Raw genomic sequence first — 25,610 nt, 5'->3', positions numbered from 1 at the left:
TCACTCTCTCACCCAACGTAAGATGTACTCCTGACGGAGAACAATACAACATCGCATACAATCTCTTCAATAAATCCAATCCCAACAAGTTCTCACCGCAACCTGTCGTCAAAATGAGGGGTGCTTCAAATTTACGAGGTCCAACAGAAAGAGACAACGGAGCAGAAATCGGATTTGTAACCGGGGCGCCAGAAAAACCTACAGAAACGTTCTCAAAGCCAGACAAAGGTGCGCCAGGGAGTTTAGAGTGTATTATAGAACTCTTTGTAGCACCAGTGTCTAACAGAAAAGGCTCTGACATACCTGATGCAATCACTTCAACCTAAGGTCCACTCTGATCTACTGGAACTGAAACAACTCCCTCTCTTTGTCTATGGCTGTCCTAACAATCATTAGCATCCACTTCCTCACCTTTGACATAGTAATCATCCGTATAGTACTGTGCTGTCCTACCAGACGAACCTTGCTGCTGATCGAAACTATTCATTGAGTTCTGTGGAGGCAAGGAACATCCATTTTGTCCTCGACCTCTACCTCTAGGCGCTTGTTGGGCACCTCGACCTCTTACACCAGAAGCACCATTCGTGCGCTGTAACAAAACCGGACAACTATTCTTGAAATGGCCCTCTTCTTTACAATACGCACACTGATTACGCCCATACGGAAAACGCTGTTGAGAAGACTCGTTTCTTTGCGAGTTTCTCGAACATTGCTGGTTCTGTTGATAATCGCGTTGACTATTAGTACGGGGTGGATAAGCTTGTTGTAGGAGAACTTTAGTCTTCAATTCCGTAGTCTTCTTATCCGCTTTCTCTAACTCATCTTTGTGCCTATTTTCATAGTACTGGGCCGTAGCTAAAATCTGCGCTGACGTGGAAACAGCCCAAGCACTCTCAGAATCTTTCAGCTTAGTGCATAATTCGGGAAGCAGATTATGTGCCGACGAACAAACACTGACCACCCTCAGTAGCCATATCCTGACCACTATAATCTACAAAGGTCTCTTCAAACCGTGTAAAAAAGTCGGACACTGTCTCACCTTTCTTCTGCTTACACGCAGACAACTTGTCCCAATTAACACGCACTTCAGGCATCAAAGTCTTCATATAATTAATAATCCTACCAGGGAGTTGAGTAATGATATCTTCAGGCTTAGCACCTCCAACTTGTCTATCATTCGCAGCACGAAGATTAACCCATGTATCACCCAATTCTTGGTCATGATCCGTATGTCGAATCGTACTCCAAATAGGCTGTGGGACAACATTTCCAAACAACATATCTATATCTGCCAAATTCATGATGCACGAACCCCCAGTCTGAGTCAGCTCTTTATAATATCCTGCTGGATTTTTGCGCGGATCAGGCAAAGACTGCTTAGTTGCCAAAACTTTAACACGCTTCCAAGGAACATGTACCCAAACTCGCTGAAAGTGTCCAGCAACAGGTGGATTAGCAGTTGCATCAGGAGGTCTCCAAACTGGAGGAACCTCACACATCGGATATTGACGCGCTGCTCTCCTAACTAACGAATCAGACTCGAACAATCGCTCGGAAGGAGTGTCACTACGAAACAACAAGATAGTCGCAACTGCTCTCCCGACATCACGAGGACCCACAACGGTCCCTTTCGCAAATTCAGAACGTATTCGGTACAACAGGAGCTTTACCTACTTCTTCAACCCATTGTTCATGAAGGAACCCACACATCATCTCAAAGACGTACCGTTGCTTTGGTGCTTCCCATTGAAGGAAGACATCCATAACACCCTCAAGTTCATACTGTGAAGCGTACGTAATCCATTTATGTGCCAAATGATCCAAAACTGTAGGTTCATCTGTATCAGGCAACTGACTACGTGATTGTCTATGCTCACTAGCAGGGGACATACCCAATTGTCCCAACAAAGGAGAAAGGAAACCAGAAAAAGCAGCAGTCATTCTCTGTCTAGTAGAAGGAGAAGATGAAAGAATAAGAGAAGACGGAACAATAGTAGAAGAATCCAAAGTCGGAACAGAAGGAGTATTTTAGATAGGCGTAGGAGTAGCAGACGAAGAAGGAAGCAAAGTTGGCGGCCCCTGAGGAGGCTGCGCCAAAGGAACAGTAGCCAACGGAAGAGGAGCTGGCTGTGGAGGAATTGCAGGTGGCACTACAACCGGAGGTTGTGGAACTACAACTGGTAGTGGCGGTGCTGTAGCTTCTTGTGCATAAGGGGGTGGCGAACTAAGTAAATGCGACATTAAAGGATCTTTCGCAAGATCTTTCTTTTCTTCCTGCTCTTTAAGCGGCAAAACTGGATAGCATTTATCTACTGCTAACTTCCTAACCCTGAGCATCTGTTCGGTCTCTTGCTCTTCCTCATTATCCCTATACGCTATAGCAGCTTGCACCATTGACAAACCTCGTTCTAGTTTAGTCTTCTTCGCTAATTTAATTTCTTTCTGTTTGGCTTCTTTGCGCCATATGCGAAAAGAGTCAAACATTGCCGGCCGGGCTTTCTTTTTGAACAGTTTAACTTCGAGATTATCTAAAATCTCAGTTTCAAAACCACCATAACTGGGCCACTGTAGGACACCGTCATTCTTCGTATATTTTACCCAGATGTCATTATAACTAATAGGGCCTACACCATGCTTCACATAGTGATCATATGTAGGAGTTCCAATCGGAGGAACCGGACACAAATCCTCTAACTGGGAATCCTTAGAACAACCACAACCAAATATCTTTCCAAGCCTCTTAAGACCAGGCATCTTCGCTCACTAGTCTAGCTTCAAACTACAAGGGAAATCTGAAAACGATAGTCTTGTGAATACACGAGTCCCTTGGCTTTGGGGCCTGCAGGCACCAAATCAAAGCGATCCACTAAAGGATACCAAAACAAACTAAGGACTGTGAGACGCTCCACTCATACTTAACTGAAATGTCGATGGCGTCACCAGAAGACCCGTCAATGGTCTCGCTCTACAAATCGTCTACTGCTCCAATACAGGGCGACAGTCAGGGCGGCAGTCCTTCGTAGCCATCAGAAAGCGGGGAACCTCGCAGCAAAGACTTTCGAACCACGACGACATACAGGGGTCGATGAAGTGGCTGGCCTTCCTCCAGAATTTTTCACACAAAGCTCTCCTTGATCTTCAGGCTTAGACCAGTACCGCTGAAGTCGCCAACGTTGGGCGCCAACTGAAGGACCAGGTTTTAGAACCTAGAGGCGCCAGGGAAAACGCCTGATGCCTTCGAGTTCCCCTGCCTCGGCAAACAGAGACACGGGACGCTTCTCGATGATGTCAAAGACCAAAGTTTATTGGCTGCAACCAGGAACAGAGATCTACGAAGCACAACTCGGGTGGTTCGCTAGAGACTGCACAAATTCAATGAGCGGAGCATGGTCTTTTATGCCAAAAATCACATTCCAAAGTTGGCATCGGTTACATACAAACTAGCCAATCACGGGGTGACATTTCAAACATATCGCATGACGACAATCCCACTTTCCGTTGTCCAGCCCACCAGAAATGACCAAGCACTTTCCAATTTCTTGTTCGATCAGGCCGGACAAACCCATCATAAAACCTCAACCCAAATCAGTGATTATGTCGTAAAGGAAGGAGCAGAAACAGATTGGAAGCAAGATAGAAAGGTGGGTGCAGTGTGCTGTAAACTTCGGCACGTCCTGCTCTTTGAACTTTATCTGACCAGCTGCTTAACAAGGAACTGGCTCAGCGAGGTCAGCCTCGGGCAAGGGAGTCAGTTCGGCCAGGTCATTCAGAAGTCAGTTAAGGTGTACGTGTCCCAAAGACTCGTTTGGCCGTAGTCATCGGCCTATGTGAGGGCAACCACACAAAATGGCTGCCGTTCACAAAATGGAACCCGTAAGTTAAAACGAAGTCCCTAAATACATAGTGTTCTCATTGATCGATTAATGCGAAAACACTCGTACATACCGCACTCGTGATTTGCGGTCCGCTGACACCAAAATCGTCTATTTCCGACGACCTTTATTGAACGAGTTTTGAACCACCGAACCTCACCCTCAAACTACGGAACTACACAGCACATTGTAGCATATGCCAGTAGGAGTCTAACAGACACGGAGAGGGCATACTCCCAGCCAGAAAAGGAAAGTTTAGCCGTCGTGTGGGCCTGTGAACATTTCCACATCTTCATCTTCGGAAAGCATTTCACCTTGATCACTGATCATCAAGCTCTGATCACAATTTTCGGAAACCCTCGAGCCAAAATACTGCAACGAATAGAGAGATGGAGCCTCAGGCTACAAGAATACACCTACACAATTATACACAAGCCAGGGAAAGCTGCAAACCCTGCCGACTACATGTCCAGACACTCCACCAGGACCAGCAAATCCGAACAATCGATTGCGGACAAATACATCCACTTTGTGGTAGATCAGGCCAGACCTCCTGCTGTTCCGCTGGAAGCAATCTGTGAGGCGACACAGTCAGACGTCACCCTACAAGAAGTGAAACGCCGGATACAGACCAATAGCTGGCGACATTCCGAAAACAAGGGACAAAACGACCAAGAGATGTCAGCGTTCAAACACGTCCATGATGAACTGTCAATAGCAACAAATGGTCCCATCCTAAGAGACACTCGAATTGTGATCCCACAACAGCTAAGACAAGGGGTCATATATCTAGCACATGAAGGACACTGGGGCATAGTAGCCACGAAAAGAGCACTCCGCGAGAGAGTCTGGTTTCCAACACTGGATCTAATGATGGAAACAACACTGAAGGATTGCCCACAATGTCAGCTAGTGAGACGTCCAGATCCCCCTGCACCGCTGCAAATGTCTCCACTGCCGGAGGGTGTCTGCTACACATTGCCATTGATTTCTTTGGGCCATTCAAATCGGGCCAATATGTCCTGGTCATCATGGACAAATATTCCATATTCCCCATTGCACAACTGTGCACATCCACAAAAGCCTCCAGCGCCATACCAATTCTAGATGAAGTCTTTGCTGCGTGGGGCATTCCTAAAGTGGTAAAATCTGAAAATGGGCCCCCATTCAACAGCCACGACTTCGCCAAGTTTGCTCAACACCTAAACTTTAAACACTGGAAAATCACACCACTATGGCCGCAGGCGAACGGAATGGTTGAACGCTTCATGGCCACGGTCAAGAAAGCCATTCAGAAGGCGGAGCTCACTCGAAAGAGCATCCAGACAGCGCTGAATGAATTACTACGGGCCTACTGAAACACGCCCCACTCCACCACAGGCAAATGTCCGGCCACCCTCATGCTATGCCGATCAGTGCGCACCAGATTACCCATGATGAGTGTCTTGGCGAGTGAACAGTATCCCGATTCTGACCATGAGGAGATTGCGGCCGTGGACAAGCTGAAGAAAAAAAAAATGAAGGGCTATGCGGATGAAAGTCGACATGCCTCTCACGCTGAAATTCGGGAAGGAGACTGGGTGTTGGTGCGGCAGGAACAACACCGAAAGACTGACTGCAAATATCATGAGACTCCGCTGAAAGTGGTGCAACTGAAAGGAACTATGATCACCGCGGAAACCGACGGAAGACGAGTCACCAGGAATGTGACGCACTTTAAGAAGTGCCGCCCTAATGTCAAAGAACTACTGACTGAACCGCGAGTTGAGAAAAGGGAACCAGAGACACCTCTCAGCCGCAGTCGTGCATTGATGGAGACTACCGATGAGCACGAGCGAGACATCCCTGATCCTCAGTCGCGTCCCAGACGGACCATAAGAAAATCGCCTCGCCTCATTGAAGAACTTTAAGTGGCGATCTTCAGCGACGTGAAAGCAAAGGGTGAAGACAGATTGCTGTGTTTTTTCTATATGTTTACAGAGGGGGAAGATGTAATGATGGGTGCACACACATGGGTCACTAGGACCTGCCCGAGGGAGGACGAGGGCGGGTGGATAGGGAGGAGCAAGGGACCAGGGTCGGCAGTTAGCTGATGTACCAGGACGACAAAGGAAGTACAATAAAGAAGCTCCCACCTACACGGTGTGTCCGTGTCTCTATATGCCAGGCAGGACACTACAATTACCTGTCACAAGTAACTGCACATTTATACAACGTTTTTTGCATGTTTACGCAGCACAGCAGGGCTGAACCTTTCAATGGCGGCAATTAAATAGATCGTGCTGGAATCGAATTAGCATGATCAATCAGCTGTGCCGATGACTCTCTGTGTAGGTCTCTCGTTAGAAGGAGGCTGTAATTCATTCGGCAGCGTTCTGAATGAGCTCCGATCTCGTTCCAGAGTGGCCAAAAAGTGAATGTGTGGTTTCATTTGCTCCAGTTATCGAACTCCCAGTAAAATAAGTGGGGGGACGCCGTCCACCTGCGTGGTGCCCCGACTCGAGCCCTGGGAGTATGTGACGGCAGATATGATACAGATGAGATGTGCGTGACTGACAGGTAAACATGACTGGGTGCCTCCTACCTCCGCAAATTACGTATGGATGTTAGTTTTTTAGAAGGCGCCTCTGGCTTCCACGGTGCATAATGTGATGTTGCTGTGGTGTGTGACGCCCTCTTCTGTCCAGTCAGCTTTGTTTGAGGAAGATAGCGGGGCGCCCTGCCACAAAGTAATGTGGGCGGTTGGCGCATTTCTTTGCACTTTTGTCACGAAGAATGTTAGTGAGGAGGAGGATACGGTCTCCTGACTCTGAGATCTGACAGCTCGAGACGCTGAATTGATGGCCTCAATGGACTGTGCTCCAGGGCACTTGCTTACGTGAGTGTTCTCTGTGGTACCCCCTATAAGGAGCTCCACGGTGCTCTCCACATAAGCTTTATTGCTCTGGCTATCAGGTGGGCTGTTTGCACTGCTTTTATATTGGCTGCAGAGTGGTATGTTATACATGACTGCGCTCCCAATTATATCTCGGAAATGATGTGCTTTTACCTTTCTCCCTTTTAAACGTCATTTCACTCAATTGCAGGTTAACGGAGAAATACATTTCATGTATTACACCCTCTTAATATCCCGCACATGTGTCACAAATGTCATTTATTGATACCAGTGCGTGGCTAACTTGTCCTTGTAAGAGTTAGGTGTGAGCCTGTGATTTATCTAATGCTTGTCTTGATCGTTGTGCTGCAAGATGGTCTACCATGCTGTCGTGTATACGACGCTGTACCAAAGAAAGACACTACGCAGATAAGGATCTGCGTGGACATGAGAATACCGAACACAGCCATCGAAAGAGAAAGGCACCCAGGGCCACATCTGGACGACATGATAAGCTGCCTGACAGGAATGAGAAAATTTTCCAAACTAGACCTGTGCAAGGGATATCATCAATTGGAGCTAGATGAGCAATCCAGATACATAACAACCTTCTCAACGCACCTCGGACTGTTTCGTTACAAAAGGCTGAGCTTTGGAATATCTTCAGCAGCAGAAATATTCCAAGAAACGATCAGGCAGATAATTAGACCGATAACGAACAGTCTAAACTACAGCGATGACATTCTGGTCTTTGGGAAGTCAGACGGGGAGCATGACACGGCACTGAGAGAAGTATGCTCATGGTTAGTAGAGGTGGGCCTGACAGTAAACGAGAAGAAATGCGAGCTGGGAAGAGAAGAACTAGTGTTTTTTGGACACATATTCTCACGAAAAGGAATGAGGCCTGATAAGAGTAAGATAGACACGCTCGAAAAAATGAGTGAACCAAAAGATGTCGCCGACGTGCGCTCGTTTCTTGGCCTTGCCAGCTACTGCGCGAGGTACATAAAAGACTTCGCAACGGTGAGCACTCCATAGAGAGAACTGATAAAACAAGGACACCCATTCGAATGGACCACAGAGTGCACAAAAGCGTTTGAAGAGATAAGAGCATCAGTGACAGCAGTCGACCACTTAGCGCACTTCGACCCGAACCTATGCACAGAACTAACAGTAGACGCCAGCCCGGTAGGTCTGGGCGCAATACTAGCACAACACAAACCTGGGAAAGATTCACCTCGACAAATAGTAGCATATGGAAGCAAAAGCCTGTCCGATGTTGAGAGAGCCTACTCTCAACCAGAAAAGGAGAGCTTGGCGGTAGTATGGGCATGTGAGCACTACCACATGTTCATATATGGAAAGCCGTTCACAATAGTGACAGACCACCAAGCGCTAGTGACTATCTATGGCAACCCAAAAGCGAAAATACCACCGAGAATAGAAACGTGGGGAATAAGGCTGATGGACTATAACTTCAAGATAATACACAAACCAGGCAAAGATCAAAACCCAGCCGACTACATGTCGCGACACCCGCTGCCATATCGGAGTAATGGTACCACCATGGCAGAAGAATACCTAAACTTCATTGTGAAACAAAACACTCCAGCGTCAATAACAAGTGAAGAACTGGAGCAAGAGACAAAAAGAGATGTGACAATGAAGACAATAGGAACGATAGTGAGGCTACAGAGATGGAGACACATCAATAGCAACACCGTCACAGAAGAAGGAGTTGACAAAGAAGAACTGTTGGCGTTCAAAAAGATAGGCGAAGAATTGTCGGAGACAGAGAACGGAGTCCTGATGAGAGGCTCAAGGATTGTAATACCACTTCGACTACGGAAGAGAACAATCAAGATAGCACATGAGTCACATAGAGGAATAGTAGCGACAAAGAAGATGCTGAGAGAAAGAGTGTGGTTCCCAGGACTAGACAGCATGGTCGAGGAAGAAGTGTCACAATGTCACACCTGTCAAGTAACTGGATGATGTGATGACCAAGACAGACGACAGCAGACGCTGGACGCTAGGACCCTGTGGGTCACAGGGTGGTGACCAGGTCACCGGACACCACTTCCTGTCGAGGGACAGGAAAGGGCATTATGCAGTAGGAAGAGGACGAGGACAGACGTGCCCTGACGGTCTGACGAGAAGCAGAAATAAAGAAGTACCTTTATGTACACACGATCAGTGTCCCGAGTGATTACTGCGTACGGCGCGTCGTATTAAGCCTTGTCTGATTTTCGCACAAACTGGTGCCTATGTGCACATTTGCCTTGGCCAATTTGAGGCATGCTACAGTTTTAACTACTGAATTATTTTAAACATTAGATGGACTCTGAAACCCGTATGCATGGATGGAACATACCATGATTTTGCTTTGGCCTGTGTGAAGTGTATTGCAGTTTACCCGAAGTGTACACTTACTCCTAGTCAAGGGTAGTTACTACTCCACCGCTCGTACCCAATTAAGTTTACAGACACAGACGGAGTAGCTTTCACAACGTATTTACTTTCCTTTATTTCATACTGGCAAACCAATTAATTTGCTTTTCCAGAACTGCTGGGCCAGCAGCTGGTTGTTCTCCCGTACCAAAATCACCCCCCCCCCCCCCCCCTAACCCCCGCTGTTCACTTGCTCTCCTGCTCCAGCCTCTCATCTCCCCACCCTGAGCCACTTACTTCCCTTCCCGCCATCTCCTGAGCGCCGATCACTTTTTACAGCCTCAATACAGCTTTAACTATAATTTACTTTAAAAAAAAGCTCCACTGCAAACAAAAATAAAAACATTACCACTACTTAATTGCTGTCCCTCCACTCTTGCTGTCACACTCGCACTACTTTCACATCGTCTCACTGTCCCTCCTCTTTACCAGAGGCTCTTAGTTTATTAGTGGACTCCTCCTTTCACCTCAGACTTTCACTAACTTCCAATAACACTCCCCTCTGGCACTTGACAGGCTATCTCTCCCCTCGTCATCCTGTCCCCCCTTTCACCAGAAACTCTCCACAGGCTGTCTCTCCGCTCGCCGTGTCATTTTGTTCCTCCTTTCACCTTCTTACACTGTCCCTCCTTACACCGCAGGCTTTCGGCTTCTTAGTGGACTCCTCCTTTCACCTGAACCTTTAACTGTTTTCTAATGCCACTACCCTCTAACTTCACTAGCTTTCTCTCCCCTCATCATTCTGTCCCTCCTTTCACCAGAGGCTCCCTCTTTTCATCCCAGCCTTTCAGTCTCTCTATCTCATTCATTCGGTCTCTCTATAGGGCTCTCCCACCAGTACTTCATACCAGTCTCTTCGCTCTACTTGTCACACTGTCCCTCCTTTAGTCTCAATCTTTTTATTGCCGATCACCTCGTTCTCAAGCGTCGCCAGCTCATATAAATACCACTAGCACTATGCAAATATAATTACTCTACTGCAAATAAAAATGCACAAGTAAAAAATATTGTCATTTTCAATGCCAATAGCTCCAGCTTTAACAAATGTGAGACCTATTGCATTGTAAATGCTTGTTACTGGACTAGCAAACACACACCTTAGTACGTCATAAAACCACCCCCTGGGCATCCATCCTCCACATATGCATTTTTCATGCTATATAAACAGCAGCAAAACTTATCTTTCCCCAGAGCTATTTAGCAGTGTATCTCAGTTAATAAACAATATTAAGTCAATATTTAATATCACGGCTGGTTGAGTTAGGATTGTCTGAATTCTGTCTCCAAGCAACAGCAAAGACCAGCAGCTCCCGCGGTCTCATTAAAAATAACTACTGGAATGTTGCCCTTGCCTCTAAAATGTCTGCCGTTGCCTCGGGCAGCCTAGGACCAGTACCTGTCTTTTAAATGTGTATTTTGAAGATTTTAGGGACTATAGTCTAGGTCCCTTTATATTTAATTTACATTGGGGATTTTACCAACTGCTTCTTTTGACTATTCGTGGAGGAGCGATGTTAACTTTGCCAATCTTTGGCCTGTGATGTCGGTCAGTGGAGAACGAGGAGCACCCACTGTCCTTCTGTGGCGCATACACTAAAACGGCGTGCCCGCTGGATCATCCCTCTGTGCCGCCTCTGTGCCGCCTTCTCAGGCTTGAGGATAGGCATCATGCCCTAAGAATACGTAGGGCAGATACTAGGATCTGTGTTGTTTACTTGGCTGCCACCTACCTAAATTCTATATGGCTTCTCAGAAAAAGAGGTATCAATAATACCCGAAGTCATCGGGCACTTTAAGTTTAGTCAGACATATGGCCCCATTTAAGTGGTTTTAAGTGACTTTTATACTTTTGTTTAACAACAGCTGCTAGATAACAGGGTTTTGCCGGAAGGCCCTGCCAAGCTTCCTGGTTTTTGGACATTTAATTCTAGGTTAATGTTGCTATTTGAATTGTTTTAGTCTCCCATGTTTTTAAACTTATGCGGCTATGTGTACTTATATGTTTTTTTTCATCCGAAATAAAGTCAAATGATGATGATGATGTATTAGCTATGCTTTCGGTTTCACTCGTTGCTAAGAAAAGCTTATGCAAAACTACAGATGCTGTTACTTTGGTTGAGTGCCTAGCATTAACTTGTGTAGGCTGTTGCTGCCATCTTCTGGCACTTGGTTATTATTTTCCTTGAAAGTCATTCAATCCACTCACGTGTAGAAGTGTTGTTGTAAAATGCAAGTTCGGCAATTTCAAGATTTATACTTTTTAAAAAAACTGTTGAAGTTTAAAACTTAATTACATTCGCGTTTTCATGAGCTAAGCTTTCTATTCCTATGAGTGTCTTACATCGAATATTTGTAGCATCTCCTATTTACACCGCTTAGTAATGGCAAATGTGTGACAGTTAGAGCTATATAAAAAACAAGTTGCTGATATTACGTCCTGTTACGTTTACTGATGTACTTACCACTACCCAGAAAAGCATATTTATAGCTTTTGTATTAATATATTAATATATAACAACTGCATTCTGGATATTATTTTTTACTATTATATAGTCTGGACCTTGCATGTCAAATAGGACAAAAGATCAGCTGCAAGGCACCTTCTTGAAGCCACAGCTAGAATGATCTTAAATTGAGATGCATAGCCTTGGGCAACGACGGACAGAGTGGGGCCTCTATATCCTGAGCTAGGTCCAGGTGAGGTGGGGTCCAGTCCCCGGTTAAGACGGATGCCATCTGCATCCTTTGAAGCGGAGGATCGATAGTTGTAGGTTGTATTTGTTCCAACCACTGATTATGACACTTTTTGTTTTTATATGTTTTCTGTACACTGTCTTTTGCAGTAGCAAAGTTTAAGAGCAGAGGCCCTGAAGAAAGCCGAGGGTAATAGCTCCCCTAGTGGCTGAAACATGTTGGCCTTACGTATTACAGTTATTTGTTGAAACTGCCCCTTGCACTGTTCTGTTTTTAGCTTACGGGTGAGGTTACTTACATAATAAAAATCTCTCTTTTCACCCCTCATCACCCTATTTTAATCACCACTTTCTGTTTTTGCACTGCACTGTATTCCCTTGTGGTCTAAGAATCAGGAATATAGGTTCCCCTTTTTTTGCGAATTTGGTTTGATCCAATTGAGCCAATTTCCTATGGATGGAAGACAGTCTCTATGATCAAGGGACACACATCCCTATGGGTGAATGACCAAATGATAAGACTGATCACTATGACAATATTGATGGGAATCCAAACATTTGCTCTAGGATCTCAATGATTATCCTTTCTTAGTTTTGCCTTTTGTTTCTCCTTTCTGGTGTTCGGTTGAGACTTCCTTAGTTTGACTCACTGTGTGGAGTGCTTGAAGTTAGTTGGCAATCTGGTCGATTTTAGACCCCCGGTTCTATCAGTTGTTGTGATTCTAGTAAATGGGGATGGGAACCTGGGCAGGTCTTTAAAATATCCCTGTGACCCTGTATCTCTCTGTTGTGGTTATTTGTATAAACAACAGCGCACATTTATGAGGCACTTTGTTAGACCTAAAGCTTATTGTCAGAAGTCCAACACCTTAGGCTCTAGTTCTACTTTGGCAGATTGAGGAAGTTTACTCCCTCATTCACACTCTCTTCACCTGCCTTGCAGCTTATGTTCCACCCCTCCAAAGGACATTTCCCACCAGCCCCTCCCCCTATCCATGCCTCTTGGCAGTCCGTAATTTGTAAAATATTAAGTGTAGGTGCTCAAATATTTTTAGGAGGCCTTACCCATGTCCCCGGCTCCACCCACTTCCTCCAATGGCTCCACCCACTTACTCTATTTGCTCCAACCACATCCTTAACTGGCACTGCCAAAAGCCAGATGTAATACCCGATCTGAATTTCAGTAAGTAAGGCTTTCATAGGCGGTTGAGGGAGGATGAGGTAAGCTAGTGAGAAGTGCATTCAGTGGTTCTAATGTGAGATAGTTTGTGCTGGAGGAAAAATAGAATTACATGCCACTGGCAGTAAGACCAGCCAGAGACATATAGTGGGGTGTGTAAGGGTATGGAGAGAACTGTGTGAAAAGGATAGTTTCTGAGAGAGAGGATTTTTGTCTTCTTTCTATGCTGTTTTATATAGCACAACCTCAACCTGAAGGTACTGGAGCACTTTACATGAGTACCGTCGGTTACATTACACAAGGCAGGCTAAGCTTCAGAAAGTAGTGCAATCACTATCTCAAGGAGATTAGTGCAACGCATGTGAGGGAATGCAAGTGGAGTTTGCAAATGCCTGGATGGAGGTCTCAAGTACCAGAAGACTAGTACAGGTGGCAAGGGTTCATTTAGTGGACCATGGGCAGACACATTATCGTGGCTGAAGTGATGCAGCAGGACAGTAGCAAGTAGTGGATGTTCTACAGTGCCTATCCCAAAGGAATGTGAGAGAGCCAGTGTTGGAAAGGAGATGTGTTTTTACGTTTTTAGGTCAGGATTACAAGCTATCCCGTATCGCCACTTGAAAGGTCGAGCTCTTTGTTTTACAGAATATCAGCACAGTATGTGGGTCTCTGTTGAATGGCTGCTCAATAAACACTATGGTTCCCCATGGGTTTGGAACTCAATTTAAGATCATTCTAGCTGTGGCTTCAAGAAGGTACCTTGCAGCTGTTCTTTTGTCCTATTTGACATGCAAGGTCCAGACAGTCACAGATGAATGAAGTCAAGTGGGCTATAGCTCTCAGCTTTGCGGTTGGCATGCGGTCTGTAATTACAAGAAGGTCCAGCTTTTATGCTGGTGGCGCCGGTGCGAAAGCCTTTCTTGGCGCCCCCCATAACCTCCTTCAGCATGAACTCCTTCATTCCCACTCTTCAACAGTGCTCCTCATCTCTCCATAACCTCTCTGTGGCATGCATTCCATTTTTATAGTGCTACTCATAGTTCACTCACCCTCAGTTCTGTGATCTACATAGTACGCGCTCTTTGCAGCAAGCACATTAGCCATCCACGCTGCTTTTTGATGAGCAAAAACTGCCACTAAATAAAATTCCAATCTCTCCCCAGTAGGATCATTATTTAGATTGACATTTTTATTGCTGCCTGAAACTGCTGGACGAACAAGGAAGTTTATGAGTTTTCAAAACCAAAAGTTATTTTTAAATTTTCTATCCCCCACCAAAGTTAGAGCCCGGTGTGGCTGCACCGATCACACCGCCCTAAAACCAGCCCTAAGTGCATAAACACACACATCTCAAGTGCTTCTTATTTAGTCAAAGGCAAGATATAATATTAGGAGGTGAGGCATCAATATGAATTGTTGTGGGATCATAAAATGACATGTGAGAACTCAGGGTGAAAGATAATATTTGGGCCTTGTAGGCTGGTGTATGTGGGAAGTCAGTTTTCTCTCACCGAGAGGATTGAAACAATTTACGGACATAGACAGGCCTCATCCCATCACGAGGTAGACAGGGAAATTGTCAGTATATTTTGCGAGATGTCGAAAAAGAGAGTGCTTGGAAAGATTCACACCGCTGAGAAACAAGACTTTAATGTTAACCTGTATATGGGGAGTCTCTCACCACCGAGGAGAGTGAACAATGTGGATAAAAAACTCGTGGCCTCATATAAAAGGAAATAAAAAACAACTGATTGGAGAACTATCCAAAATGAAAATAAAGTAGTCGGCGTGAGGCTGTTATAAAAGTATCACAGTAGCGCAAAACTAGTGCAGAAGAATCCTTTACTCATTTAATCAAAGAATAACTCATAACTCACCTAGAGACTAAGGCAAGCTGCAAAAAAAGTAGATAGCTCCTGTCAGTGCTGATACCACACAGGTGTACAACTATGGTGAGAAATATCTTTATACTCACAATATTAGTTAAGCTTATTGATAAGTTGATATCTATTGTCAAAGTAAAGTGATTAATTAGGGTAAGGGCAGGATATAGTTAGTAAGATAAGATAGTCATCATGTCTTGCAGACTGTGACGGTTTAGTTTAAAGATGATTCCCTTATGCATGGTTTCCCGGCTAATACCCATACGGTAAGTCCTTTGGCCCCTTGTCCCAGTGACGGAAGGTCTGCGCACAATAATTTGCATCTTTTATTTTTTTTTACTTTTTATTTGCTTCAAAGGAAAACTTATATTGTGCCCCTTCTCCCAAAAATATAATTTTATACAATGACGTCTAGCGCTTTATTATATTCAACAGTTAGTTGACCATTATGTGTGCTTTGTGGTAGAGTCATCTTTAAGGGCTGAATTAAAACGTAGGCGATTGCTAAAGGATATGTGATGCGGGCGTTTAATGATATTTTAAACATGATCTGGTTGTAACTCTAGTTTTATCTTTATCTATTCAGACGTATCTATTTTATGAAGAGTTAACGAATGTGGAGGCCCTATTTGATTTTATGAATGGAGCAATCAAATTTTATTTGAGTGGTTTTATTGCGATTAATGATGGACTTTGATCGTGAAGGGTTGTAGTATGTGGATTCAGATGAGCTTTTTTTCTGTACCATTTTATATGATACTAGCTTACCCGTCGCGCGTTGGTGCGATCTCAGAAGAAAGGAAATTTAAGGAAACTTGTTATGACAACATTCAATTTACATTGCGTCATGTTTATTGAAACGTATTCATTTTAATATGGAAAACATTTAAAGTCTTGTTTTAATTCTGTTTATTTATTCGAGTGCTTGTGGATACACAGTATTTTTTGTTTTTCCGTCTGGTGCGTACACGAATAAATCAGAAGGGTTTCCCACGCGTGAGCTGGCCACATACAGTTGTCCATGTGAGAAGGACGGATTCTCCAAATCTAGTCCACACACTTGCAGCGATTGTCCTTGTTCTTTGTTGATGGTCATTGCAAAAGCAAGTCGCACCGTAAACTGTAAACGTTCAGTGTTGGAAAGATTATGAGGGCCCTGGGGGCCGGTATTTAACAAATTTGTCTTTCTTTTTTTTTGACAGAAACTTTCGCGGGAGTGTACTCATCAACTTTTAACAATTTATTTTTATTTTTTATGTTTTGCCAGAAACCTTCGCGGGAGTGTACTCAACAACTTCCCAAAGTTTCATGGCGATCGGATGAATGGTGTAGTAATGCATAAAGGACATACAGACATACTTTCATTTTTATATATATAGATTTTAACAAGATCTGGTAGTACAATGTATGTTTTCTTATTTATCTTCTTTGTTAAAACTTTTATGCATTGAAAAATGCTAATAAAGTCTGATGATGATGATGATGATGATGATTACCGTGATAATGATTGCGTTGTGATTTACCTAGGCCCCTGATCCAGAAATCAATCATCCGGTGCAGCCAGAAATGATGCTATCAGCTGTAGGATCAACAAGTGAGGCCATTAAGAGATAGCTTAACACTGTCTTAAGGCCCAAGTTTAGGGCACATTGTTGTACAGTATGCCAAGGGGATGGATAACAGTATCACCGTCACTATCCAGTAACATGCAGATGGTGGAAGGCCTCTAGCTGTGGTCTGATGGGAGTCGGGAACCCAGAGCTCAGGTGTAAAACACAGCATGGTCCCAAGACGCTGCTGTTTGCTGCGTGCTGTACAACCATCACTGTCAGGCATGAAAAGCTAATGACGCGGGTAGCATCCAGGATTAATTAGAATGGCTGACCGACAATGTCTGACGGAACACATTTATGTGGATCGACGTCAAGGTGGAGTAAGAATGTTTTCTCTTTATTGTTTACAATCAATCTGTATAGGTTGGCATAGGTTCAAAGTTGAATTTAGAGATGAAGATCTAATTATTTGCCTATTGTAAATGGAGTTAAATACTCAGAAGTTGGTTTCATAGATACAATTACAGGCAAAGAGGCAAAAAAGTCAAAATGTATGGAAAGATCTTTACAAAGTAGATCAAGTACAAAATAGAAAAAGGGTATGCTTTCTGCACTGTTTACAAGGACCCTATATGGCCTGGTCTGAGTTTAAGGTATGATTTATTGAAGAAGAAGGAAACACCTACACAAATATTACATTGATACCATTACAGTCAAATAAACAAAAAGTATTTAGGCATACATATGGAAAAATTGCCACCCAATAAGGGAAAACATATTGACATATTTACAATCACATAAACAGCTTGAAATTTAGTATAAGGAGGGGTGATCCAGGTTCAGTATTGTGTGAAAAACCCAAATCAAATTAGTCTCTGATGATGTTACACCGTTCTTAACATGATATTCAGTCCTGTAAAGAGTTGGATGTCTCACATAAATAAGTCTTTGACAATGTAATAGCATTCTTCCACGGTATTCTATTATTTCTTGAATGAATTACAGCCACTTGCATTCAAGTCTTTGTAGGTCACTTCCCCTCAGTGGTTTAGGTACCGCCTCAATCGCATGTCAACAAACTTCCTCTTCAGTGAGACCCTGTTCCAGAAAATGGACCATAAATGGTGCAGAAGTACCCCTGCACCAAAGCATTTTCCAATTTTGGTATAGTCTTGCCTTCATGGGATGGGTGGTTTGACCCACATCAATCAGCTCAGGCCCATAGGAATGAATTGGGAGTTATTCCTTATTTGTGATTAGCAATTTGCCAATCGCAAATAAGGAATGTATAGGAATCGCAATTTATTTAGCGATTCCTACATGGATCCCGTTTTGCAAGTCCTTAATAGCGATTCCTTAATAATCGCTATTAAGGACTCGCAAAACGGCAGAATGATGAATCTAGCTGTATATGTTGTAACCCACATGGGTTGAGTTACAATTTGAAAACAAGGTATTGTTTTATGTTGTTGTGGGTGAAACTATTAAAAGTGTAACGACATGCCACACAGTATCCACAATTGTGTTGTTCGGTTCTGGGTGGTACACATAACACCATAGCTATAGAACTACAGTTAGCATGGCAAAATTCTGTCTCTTCTAACACAGCTTAACAATGATTCTCACAATGCACATATTCGATACCCATGGTTTGTCAGAGGTGGTAACCAAAACCAAAATTCTTGCCTACTAAATTAGTCTGTGAGATTCCATGCAATAAAATAAACTATCTGTATGCTTTAATTTAGAGTAATAATAATCTGCCCTTAATGTCTACTGATGTTAACATATGTTTTTCACAATCTCTGTACCAGGCCTACTGCCTTTATCATAACTTTTCATATTAAACAATCAGGCCTATAGAATCATTTGTATGTCACCAAAATCAACTCAACCCTACTATACTGAGCAAAAGCTTACTACAAGGTAACCATCCAGCATACAGTAATGAAAGTACACATGTATACAAAATTACAATTGACAGAGCAAAATATTATCTCTCCAAAGACAGTCTAACAATGATTACTGAAGTGCTTATCTTCTATCACTGCCATTTTTCAGGTGAATCACCAGTACCAACTCCTGTGCCGACTAAGGTACTCTGTAAATTCCATGTATCAAAATCCCAGCCTATAGACTTTAGCACAGTTTAATAACAGTTCATCCTTAAAAGTCTGTGTTGTTAACACATGCGTTTCACAATAAGTAGGTTAGGCCTACTGGCTTTGCTATAATGTTTCATAATAAATAGATTAAACCTCTGAAATGTGGCATGACTTTTCCCATTGAACTGACCATGGTTTTACCCTTTACCATTGACTTTTACCTGACCCAGCACTGGTCTATTAAAGTGCACATAAACTGGCAACCATCAAGCATACAGTTATAAACGTACAAATATGTAGAAAAATACATTCTGAAAAACAATATGCAACCCCACTCAATAGCACCTAAACAAAATAACTGCAGTCAAACCACCAGGGTTTGTTAGTGGATGGCATACGCCAGAACTCTTGCCTACTACGGTAATCATTGAGATTACATGCAACATACTACCTATTGGTAGGATTTAAGAAGGAGTAATAACAATTCAGACTTAAATATTAAGTTATGTTGTTATGTTTTTTTGTATAGCGCACTAATCTCTCATGATGGTATCCAGGGGCATTTCAAGTGGGTTAGTCAGCTACCTCTTTGGTGAGGTTACTCGAAGAGCTAAGTCTTCAGCTTCTCGCAGGAATCAAGAAGCCATGATGAGGCTCTGATGTGGTGAGGGAGGTCGTTCCAAATATTAGGGGAGATATAGGGGAAGACGGAGCATAACATATGGTAGGCCCAATCGAATCCTATACTCAGGAGAACCAAAATGTGGATGAATAAAAGGCCTCTCTCTCAGTAGTACTCTGAAAGCTCTTATTTGTTGATCACATATATTTGAACGGGAAACATCACTTACAACGCATTTATTACAACGCACTACCATTACAACGCAACCATTACAATGCAAACCATTACAACGCATTGCGCTGGGGGGCGCTCTAGGATAGGGAATATATTTAATTTACTATCCAACACCTTCCCTACTATCCACGGGGGCTGGAGTTGGAATAGTAAATTAAATAAATCACTATCCAGCGCTTAAAAGCACTATGCGTTGTAGTGGTATGCGATGTAAAAACCGTGTTGTAACAGCAGGCGTTGTAATAGCCTGCGTTGTAACGACACCAATCCGTTTGAACACCAGATGCACTGGCAAGCCAGACTTAAAATCCATATCGATTATCGTTGGCCTCTCAAACACAAATCTGAACTCTGAAATCTAAAGTTAATGATGGAAGGGGTGCTGCTGGTACTGCGATACATTTATCATGGATGCTCGTCTTCCCTGTGTTGTGTTGTCAGAGAACGACAAACACCATAAATGATCTAGTTATCTACGATACTTTAACAGCATTGAAGCGTCATGTGTGTGCCCCTTAAAAAAGTCGAAGATCAGGCATCCGGATAAACAAACCAAATGATAAAAACACTTTTTTTGTGGAAGAACACAACCAACTTCTCCCACTCAAAACATGTACCCCTGACTCCCAACATGTGGATAGACCCAAAGCCCCTCGCTTTGTGATTCTCACATAATCGTTATGCTCTCAAGTTAGGCCATAAAAACTGGCAAAATGGGAGGCCGTTGTGCAGGATTATGAGACAGAAACATTCGTACTGTAATAGCGTATTTTGTCTCCGGGTTTTCTATGTAGTGTCTTACTCAATATTCCCTGTGAGATCCAATGGGTGGCGTGTTTTGGATATTGGAGATGTATATTTGGACTGCTGAATCGCTGATAAAGCAGTCTAGTTAAAAACATATCAGACAGAAAAATGAAGCAGAAAATAGAGTTTTATGGGTTAAAGCAATATCATAACCTCTTATGTATAACATGGAAAACAAAAATATATGACCTGATAATAGAAACTGCTAATATCACAATACGTTTCCACCAGAAAATATAGAACAGCATAAGGATTACAAAAGGAAATTAATTCTACCTTATTATTGGTCTTTAAAAAGACTGCCACACAGTCAGTCCAAATAAGAAGCTCAAAACGGTTTCCTGCTCACCTGCTGGAACTTTGCTGTCGCCTCCGGTCTGTAACACTTTACAAGGCAGAAGAAAATGAAACGATCCTCGGCTGAGAAATAAATACAGAAAGAAAAATGTAACAGACAAAATGAAAATGTATATGAATGTGCATGCACAAATCACATTTCGGGTACATGTTTCTAATGTCTCTATTATCTCACTATCATGCGGGTTTTGAGCTCCATGCACCCTGGATAAAAATGACTGCAATAAAATTACAGGCGCCTATAACATTGTAAATCTCAGTTCCTCAGTATACTGGACTATTTCAACTAGATTCCATAGGAGCATACGAAGCAGCCGTTCACTAATGCAAAGTATATCTCCATAAATATTCTTCTTCTTCTATGTTCTCTTTTTCTGCGCAGAGCTTCTACTGACCTACAAGAAGAAAATAAGTTACTTACCTGTAACTACGGTTATCCAGTATTGGTACCTTTCACAGATTCACATTTATTTATTTATATAACGTTTTTTTATAGCGCGGGCATGACCCAAGTGGGTATCAGAGCGCTTTACAGTTGTACAGAAGTGCAAACAGCGTTGCAAGTAATGCAAAAGGTCTCGCCCTCGTTTAAGTTAAGGCAATTCGGTTTGTAATTAGGTGGCTTTTTAGCTTTGCTTTTAGCGATGTCTTTCAAACGTTCATGTACATAACATACATATGTATACATATATGTATATGTATGCATGCATTTATATTTGTATTTATATAGATATGCAGATGTGTATATATATGTTTATATATGCATGTATATACATGCACATACATATGTAAAAATGTATATCGCCAGTAGGTATATATAGTTAGGATTTTTTTGAATAGGGATTTCTGAAAATTCTATGTTGAATAACTTTGGCGTTGATGGACGGAATTGGCTGAAATTTTCAGGAAAATGGCACATTTTGTTTCGGAGCGTCCCCTGAAAGTTTGGGGGGGTTTCGTCAAGCGGGGGCCAAGAAAAAAGGGGGTCCCAAAACGTGTTTTTAACATTGAGTTTTCCATAGGACGGTTGGACTCACTTTTAGCTCGAACGGCTGAATGGATTTCTATGAAACTTGGCAAAATTGTAGAGACTGTTTGCCCGATGTGCCTTTGCTAGGTCTCAAGATATGTGCTCCAGTGGATTAAGAAATGAACGTTCAAAAAAATATATATATCTGTGACAGCGTCCCGGTTAGCGCCCCGGTTCGCGTACCAGACGCGTAACGGAACTTCGCGAGGAGAAGCGGATTGGCTCTCCGGTGACTCTCAACATTCTAAACAGTCCGGAGCGGCCGCCATCTTGTCTCTCGGTAGGATCGAGAGACAAGAGGTGGAAATAAACGAAGGGGGAAATGAATGAAAGGGGGCAAGGTAGACCCCTCCTGACCCCCTAGGATTGATGTGGGGGCTATTAAAGGGCCCTGCGGGGCAGAAAAATAAAATAATTTTTTTTTCGATTTTTCGCGGTGGAAGCGCTACCCGGTACGGGAACCGGGTAGCTCACCGGTAGCGTAACGGGAGTCCGCCATCTTGTGTTTCGGACGAATTTAGTCACAAGATGGAGGATAAACAACGTTGGGAATGGGTATAAGGGGGCACGGGAGACATATCCTGACCCCCTAGGTTTTCTGAGGGTGGCTGAGGAGGCCCATATATGTAAAAAAAAAATTCGTACGGTTAGCGCCCGGTCCGCGCACCGGGTAGCGTTCCGGAATGCGTAACAAGGGGAAAACCAAGGGAAATAGTAAAATAATATTTTAGAGTGCTTTGAGGTAGGGTAGCTCTGAATAGAGCTGTTGTGTTGTGTGGGTGATGTAAGTACCAACATGTAGGTACCAATGAAGAGTCTAAAATTCAATGTACACCGTCTCCTCTGTAGATATTTTGTATGTTCTAATATGGGTTATTTAAAAGTAAATGTGTGGAAAAGCACTTCATGCTTTAAAGCAATTGTATTTTTGAACTGATTGTTCTTTCCTCTTAGTCCTCCTCTTTGTTTTTTTCCCCCACACTCTTCTTCAGCATGATAGTTGATAAATTTGTTCCCTCAAAAAATTTATATACATAAGAAAATTATATTAAATACATATAAAATATATTTTTCCTTTAAAAGAAGAATACATTTTACAGCTTTTGATATTTGCTATTAAAAAACCATTGAAATTAACTGAAAAAACCATAGGTTATAGACCATATATAGTTAGGAATTAGCATTTACAAAACCTTGAAAATTCACTGAAAAAAACCATAGGTTATAGACCATATATAGTTAGGAATTAGCATTTACAAAACCTTATTTTACTCACACAAAACCATTGAAATTCGCATATATAGTTAGTTGCACTAACTATATATCGCGCACCCGCAATCCACTGCTGATCATGTCACATATTACATCATTCATGACATGGTCAGTGACATCACTGATGACATCTCAAATGACATCACTGATGACATCACTGATGACAACATCCAGTGACTGTATGTTTCTGTAAAGTTAAAATATGTCTTACATATTGAAGAATGAGTGGATGTATAAGTGTCTGGATGAAGGATTTAGTAGGTGCATGACTGACTGTATGAGTGAGTGATTAAATGTGTCTCACTGAGTGCATGGGTTAGTGACTAAACTGTTTTAATTTGTGCATCATTATATCTGTTGTTCTGTAAACCGCTGCATGTGTTGATCAGTAGCTATATGAGTAACTATATGGGTTATTGATTGGTTGCCCAAGTATTTGTATAGGAGACTGAGTGTGTGTGTGGGTGGCTGGGAGGTGTATGACTCTGTGCATAGATGTGTGAGCAGTTGATTCACTAGATGTATGGGTTCAAAAGTGCATGTGGAAACAGCTGTATGGGCGGTTGACTGTGTGCATGAGTGTATTGGTGAGTGAATGGATATCTCAGTGCTACATGTCAAGGTAAGTACATATGTAAAACACAGTACATGTGAGAGTTGACATATATAAATAACTGTGCATAAGAGCCAGTGAATGTGTGAGTGGCTGTATGGATCATTGTGAACTTGTATCAGGGATTGTATAAGAGAGTAAATATGTGTTAGTATATGTTTGAATAAGTAAGGTGTGTATAACTGTATAGTTGAGGAAATGGAGGTGTGATTGATTCTTGCATGACTGACTAGGTGTGTGAGTAACTCCATGGATGAGTGACAGTCTGTGAGTGTCTGTTTACACTGAGTGTATCTAAGGTTATATTAGAGTCTGAAGAGGTTCATCGTATTATCACATGAATGATGTCATCAGTGATGTGATCAGTAATGTCAAATGAGATGTCATCAGTGATGTCATCAGTGATGTCATTTGAGATGTCATCAGTGATGCCATCAGTGATGTCATCAGTGATGTCATTTGAGATGTCATCAGTGATGTCATTTGAGATGTCATCAGTGATGTCATCAGTGATGTCATCAGTGATGTCATTTGAGATGTCATCAGGGATGTCACTGACCATGTCATGAATGATGTAATATGTGACATGATCAGCAGTGGATTGCGGGTGCGCGATATATAGTTAGTGCAACTAACTATATATGCGAATTTCAATGGTTTTGTGTGAGTAAAATAAGGTTTTGTAAATGCTAATTCCTAACTATATATGGTCTATAACCGATGGTTTTTTCAGTGAATTTTCAAGGTTTTGTAAATGCTAATTCCTAACTATATATGGTCTATAACCTATGGTTTTTTCAGTGAATATATATATATATATATATATTCAATGAAAAAACCATAGGTTATAGGCCATATATAGTTAGGAATTAGCATTTACAAAACCTTATTTTACTCGCATAAAACCATTGAAATTCCATATATAGTTAGCTAACTATAAGCGCTAACTATATATCGCGCACCCGCAATCCACTGCTGATGATGTCACATATTACATCATTCATGACATGGTCAGTGACATCACTGATGACATCACTGATTACAACATCCAGTGACTGTATGTTTCTGTAAAGTTAAAATATGTTTCACATATTGAAGAATGAGTGGATGTATAAGTGTCTGGATGAAGAATTTAGTAGGTGCATGACTGCCTGTATGAGTGAGTGATTAAATGTGTCTCACTGAGTACATGGGTTAGTGACTAAACTGTCTTAATTCGTGCATCAGTATGTTTGTTGTTGTGTAAGCTGCTGCATGTGTTGATCAGTAGCTATAAGAGTAGCCATATGGGTTATTGATTGGTTGCCCAAATATTTGAATGGGAGGCTGAGTGTGTGTGTGGGTGGCTGGGAGGTGCGTGACTCTGTGCATAGATGTGTAAGCAGTTGATTCACTAGGAGTATGAGTTCAAGAGTGCATGTGGAAACAGCTATATGAGCGGTTGACTGTGCATGGGTGTGTTGGTGAGTGAATGGATTTCTCATTGCTACATGTGCAAGTAAGTACGTATGTAAAACACAATACATGTGAGAGTTGAGATATATAAATAACTGAACATAAGAGCCAGTGAATGTGTGAGTGGCTGTATCGATCACTGTGAGCTTGTATCAGGGATTATATAAGAGAGTAAATATGTGTTATTATATGTTTGAATAAGTAAGATGTGTATAACTGTATAGTTGAGGAAATGGAGGTGTGATTGATTCTTTGCATGACTGACTAGGTGTGTGAGTAAGTCCATGGATGAGTGACAGTCTGTGAGTGTCTGTTTATACTGAGTGTATGTAAGGTTATATTAGAGTCTGAAGAGGTTCATTGTATTATCACATGAGTGATGTGATCAGTGATGACAAATGAGATGTCATCAGTGATGTCATTTGAGTTGTCATCAGTGATGTCATTTGAGATGTCATCATTGATATCATTTGAGTTGTCATCAGTGATGTCATTTGAGATGTCATCAGTGATGTCATCAGTGATGTCACTGACCATGTCATGAATGATGTAATATGTGACATCATCAGCAGTGGATTGCGGGTGCGCGATATATAGTTAGCGCTTAT

The 25,610-nt window shown here is 42.4% G+C and overlaps 1 protein-coding gene across 2 annotated transcripts in view; it reads right to left on the bottom strand.

Moving 5' to 3' along the window:
• WDR93 (WD repeat domain 93) overlaps positions 1 to 25,610 on the bottom strand; it is a 693,419-nt gene that overhangs the window by 371,686 nt on the left and 296,123 nt on the right. For both annotated transcript variants that reach the window (XM_086958144.1, XM_086958145.1), the window contains exon 10: positions 20,625 to 20,695. In XM_086958144.1, coding sequence (XP_086814270.1) covers positions 20,625 to 20,695 — 71 coding nt within the window. The remainder of the gene's footprint in view (positions 1 to 20,624; positions 20,696 to 25,610) is intronic.

This window comes from Lissotriton vulgaris, chromosome 2_1 (assembly GCF_964263255.1).
Source record: "Lissotriton vulgaris chromosome 2_1, aLisVul1.2, whole genome shotgun sequence".
NCBI lineage: Eukaryota > Metazoa > Chordata > Amphibia > Caudata > Salamandridae > Lissotriton > Lissotriton vulgaris.
The sequence above is the reverse complement of the archived record's forward strand: the minus strand, read 5'-3'. Positions and strand labels throughout refer to the sequence as shown.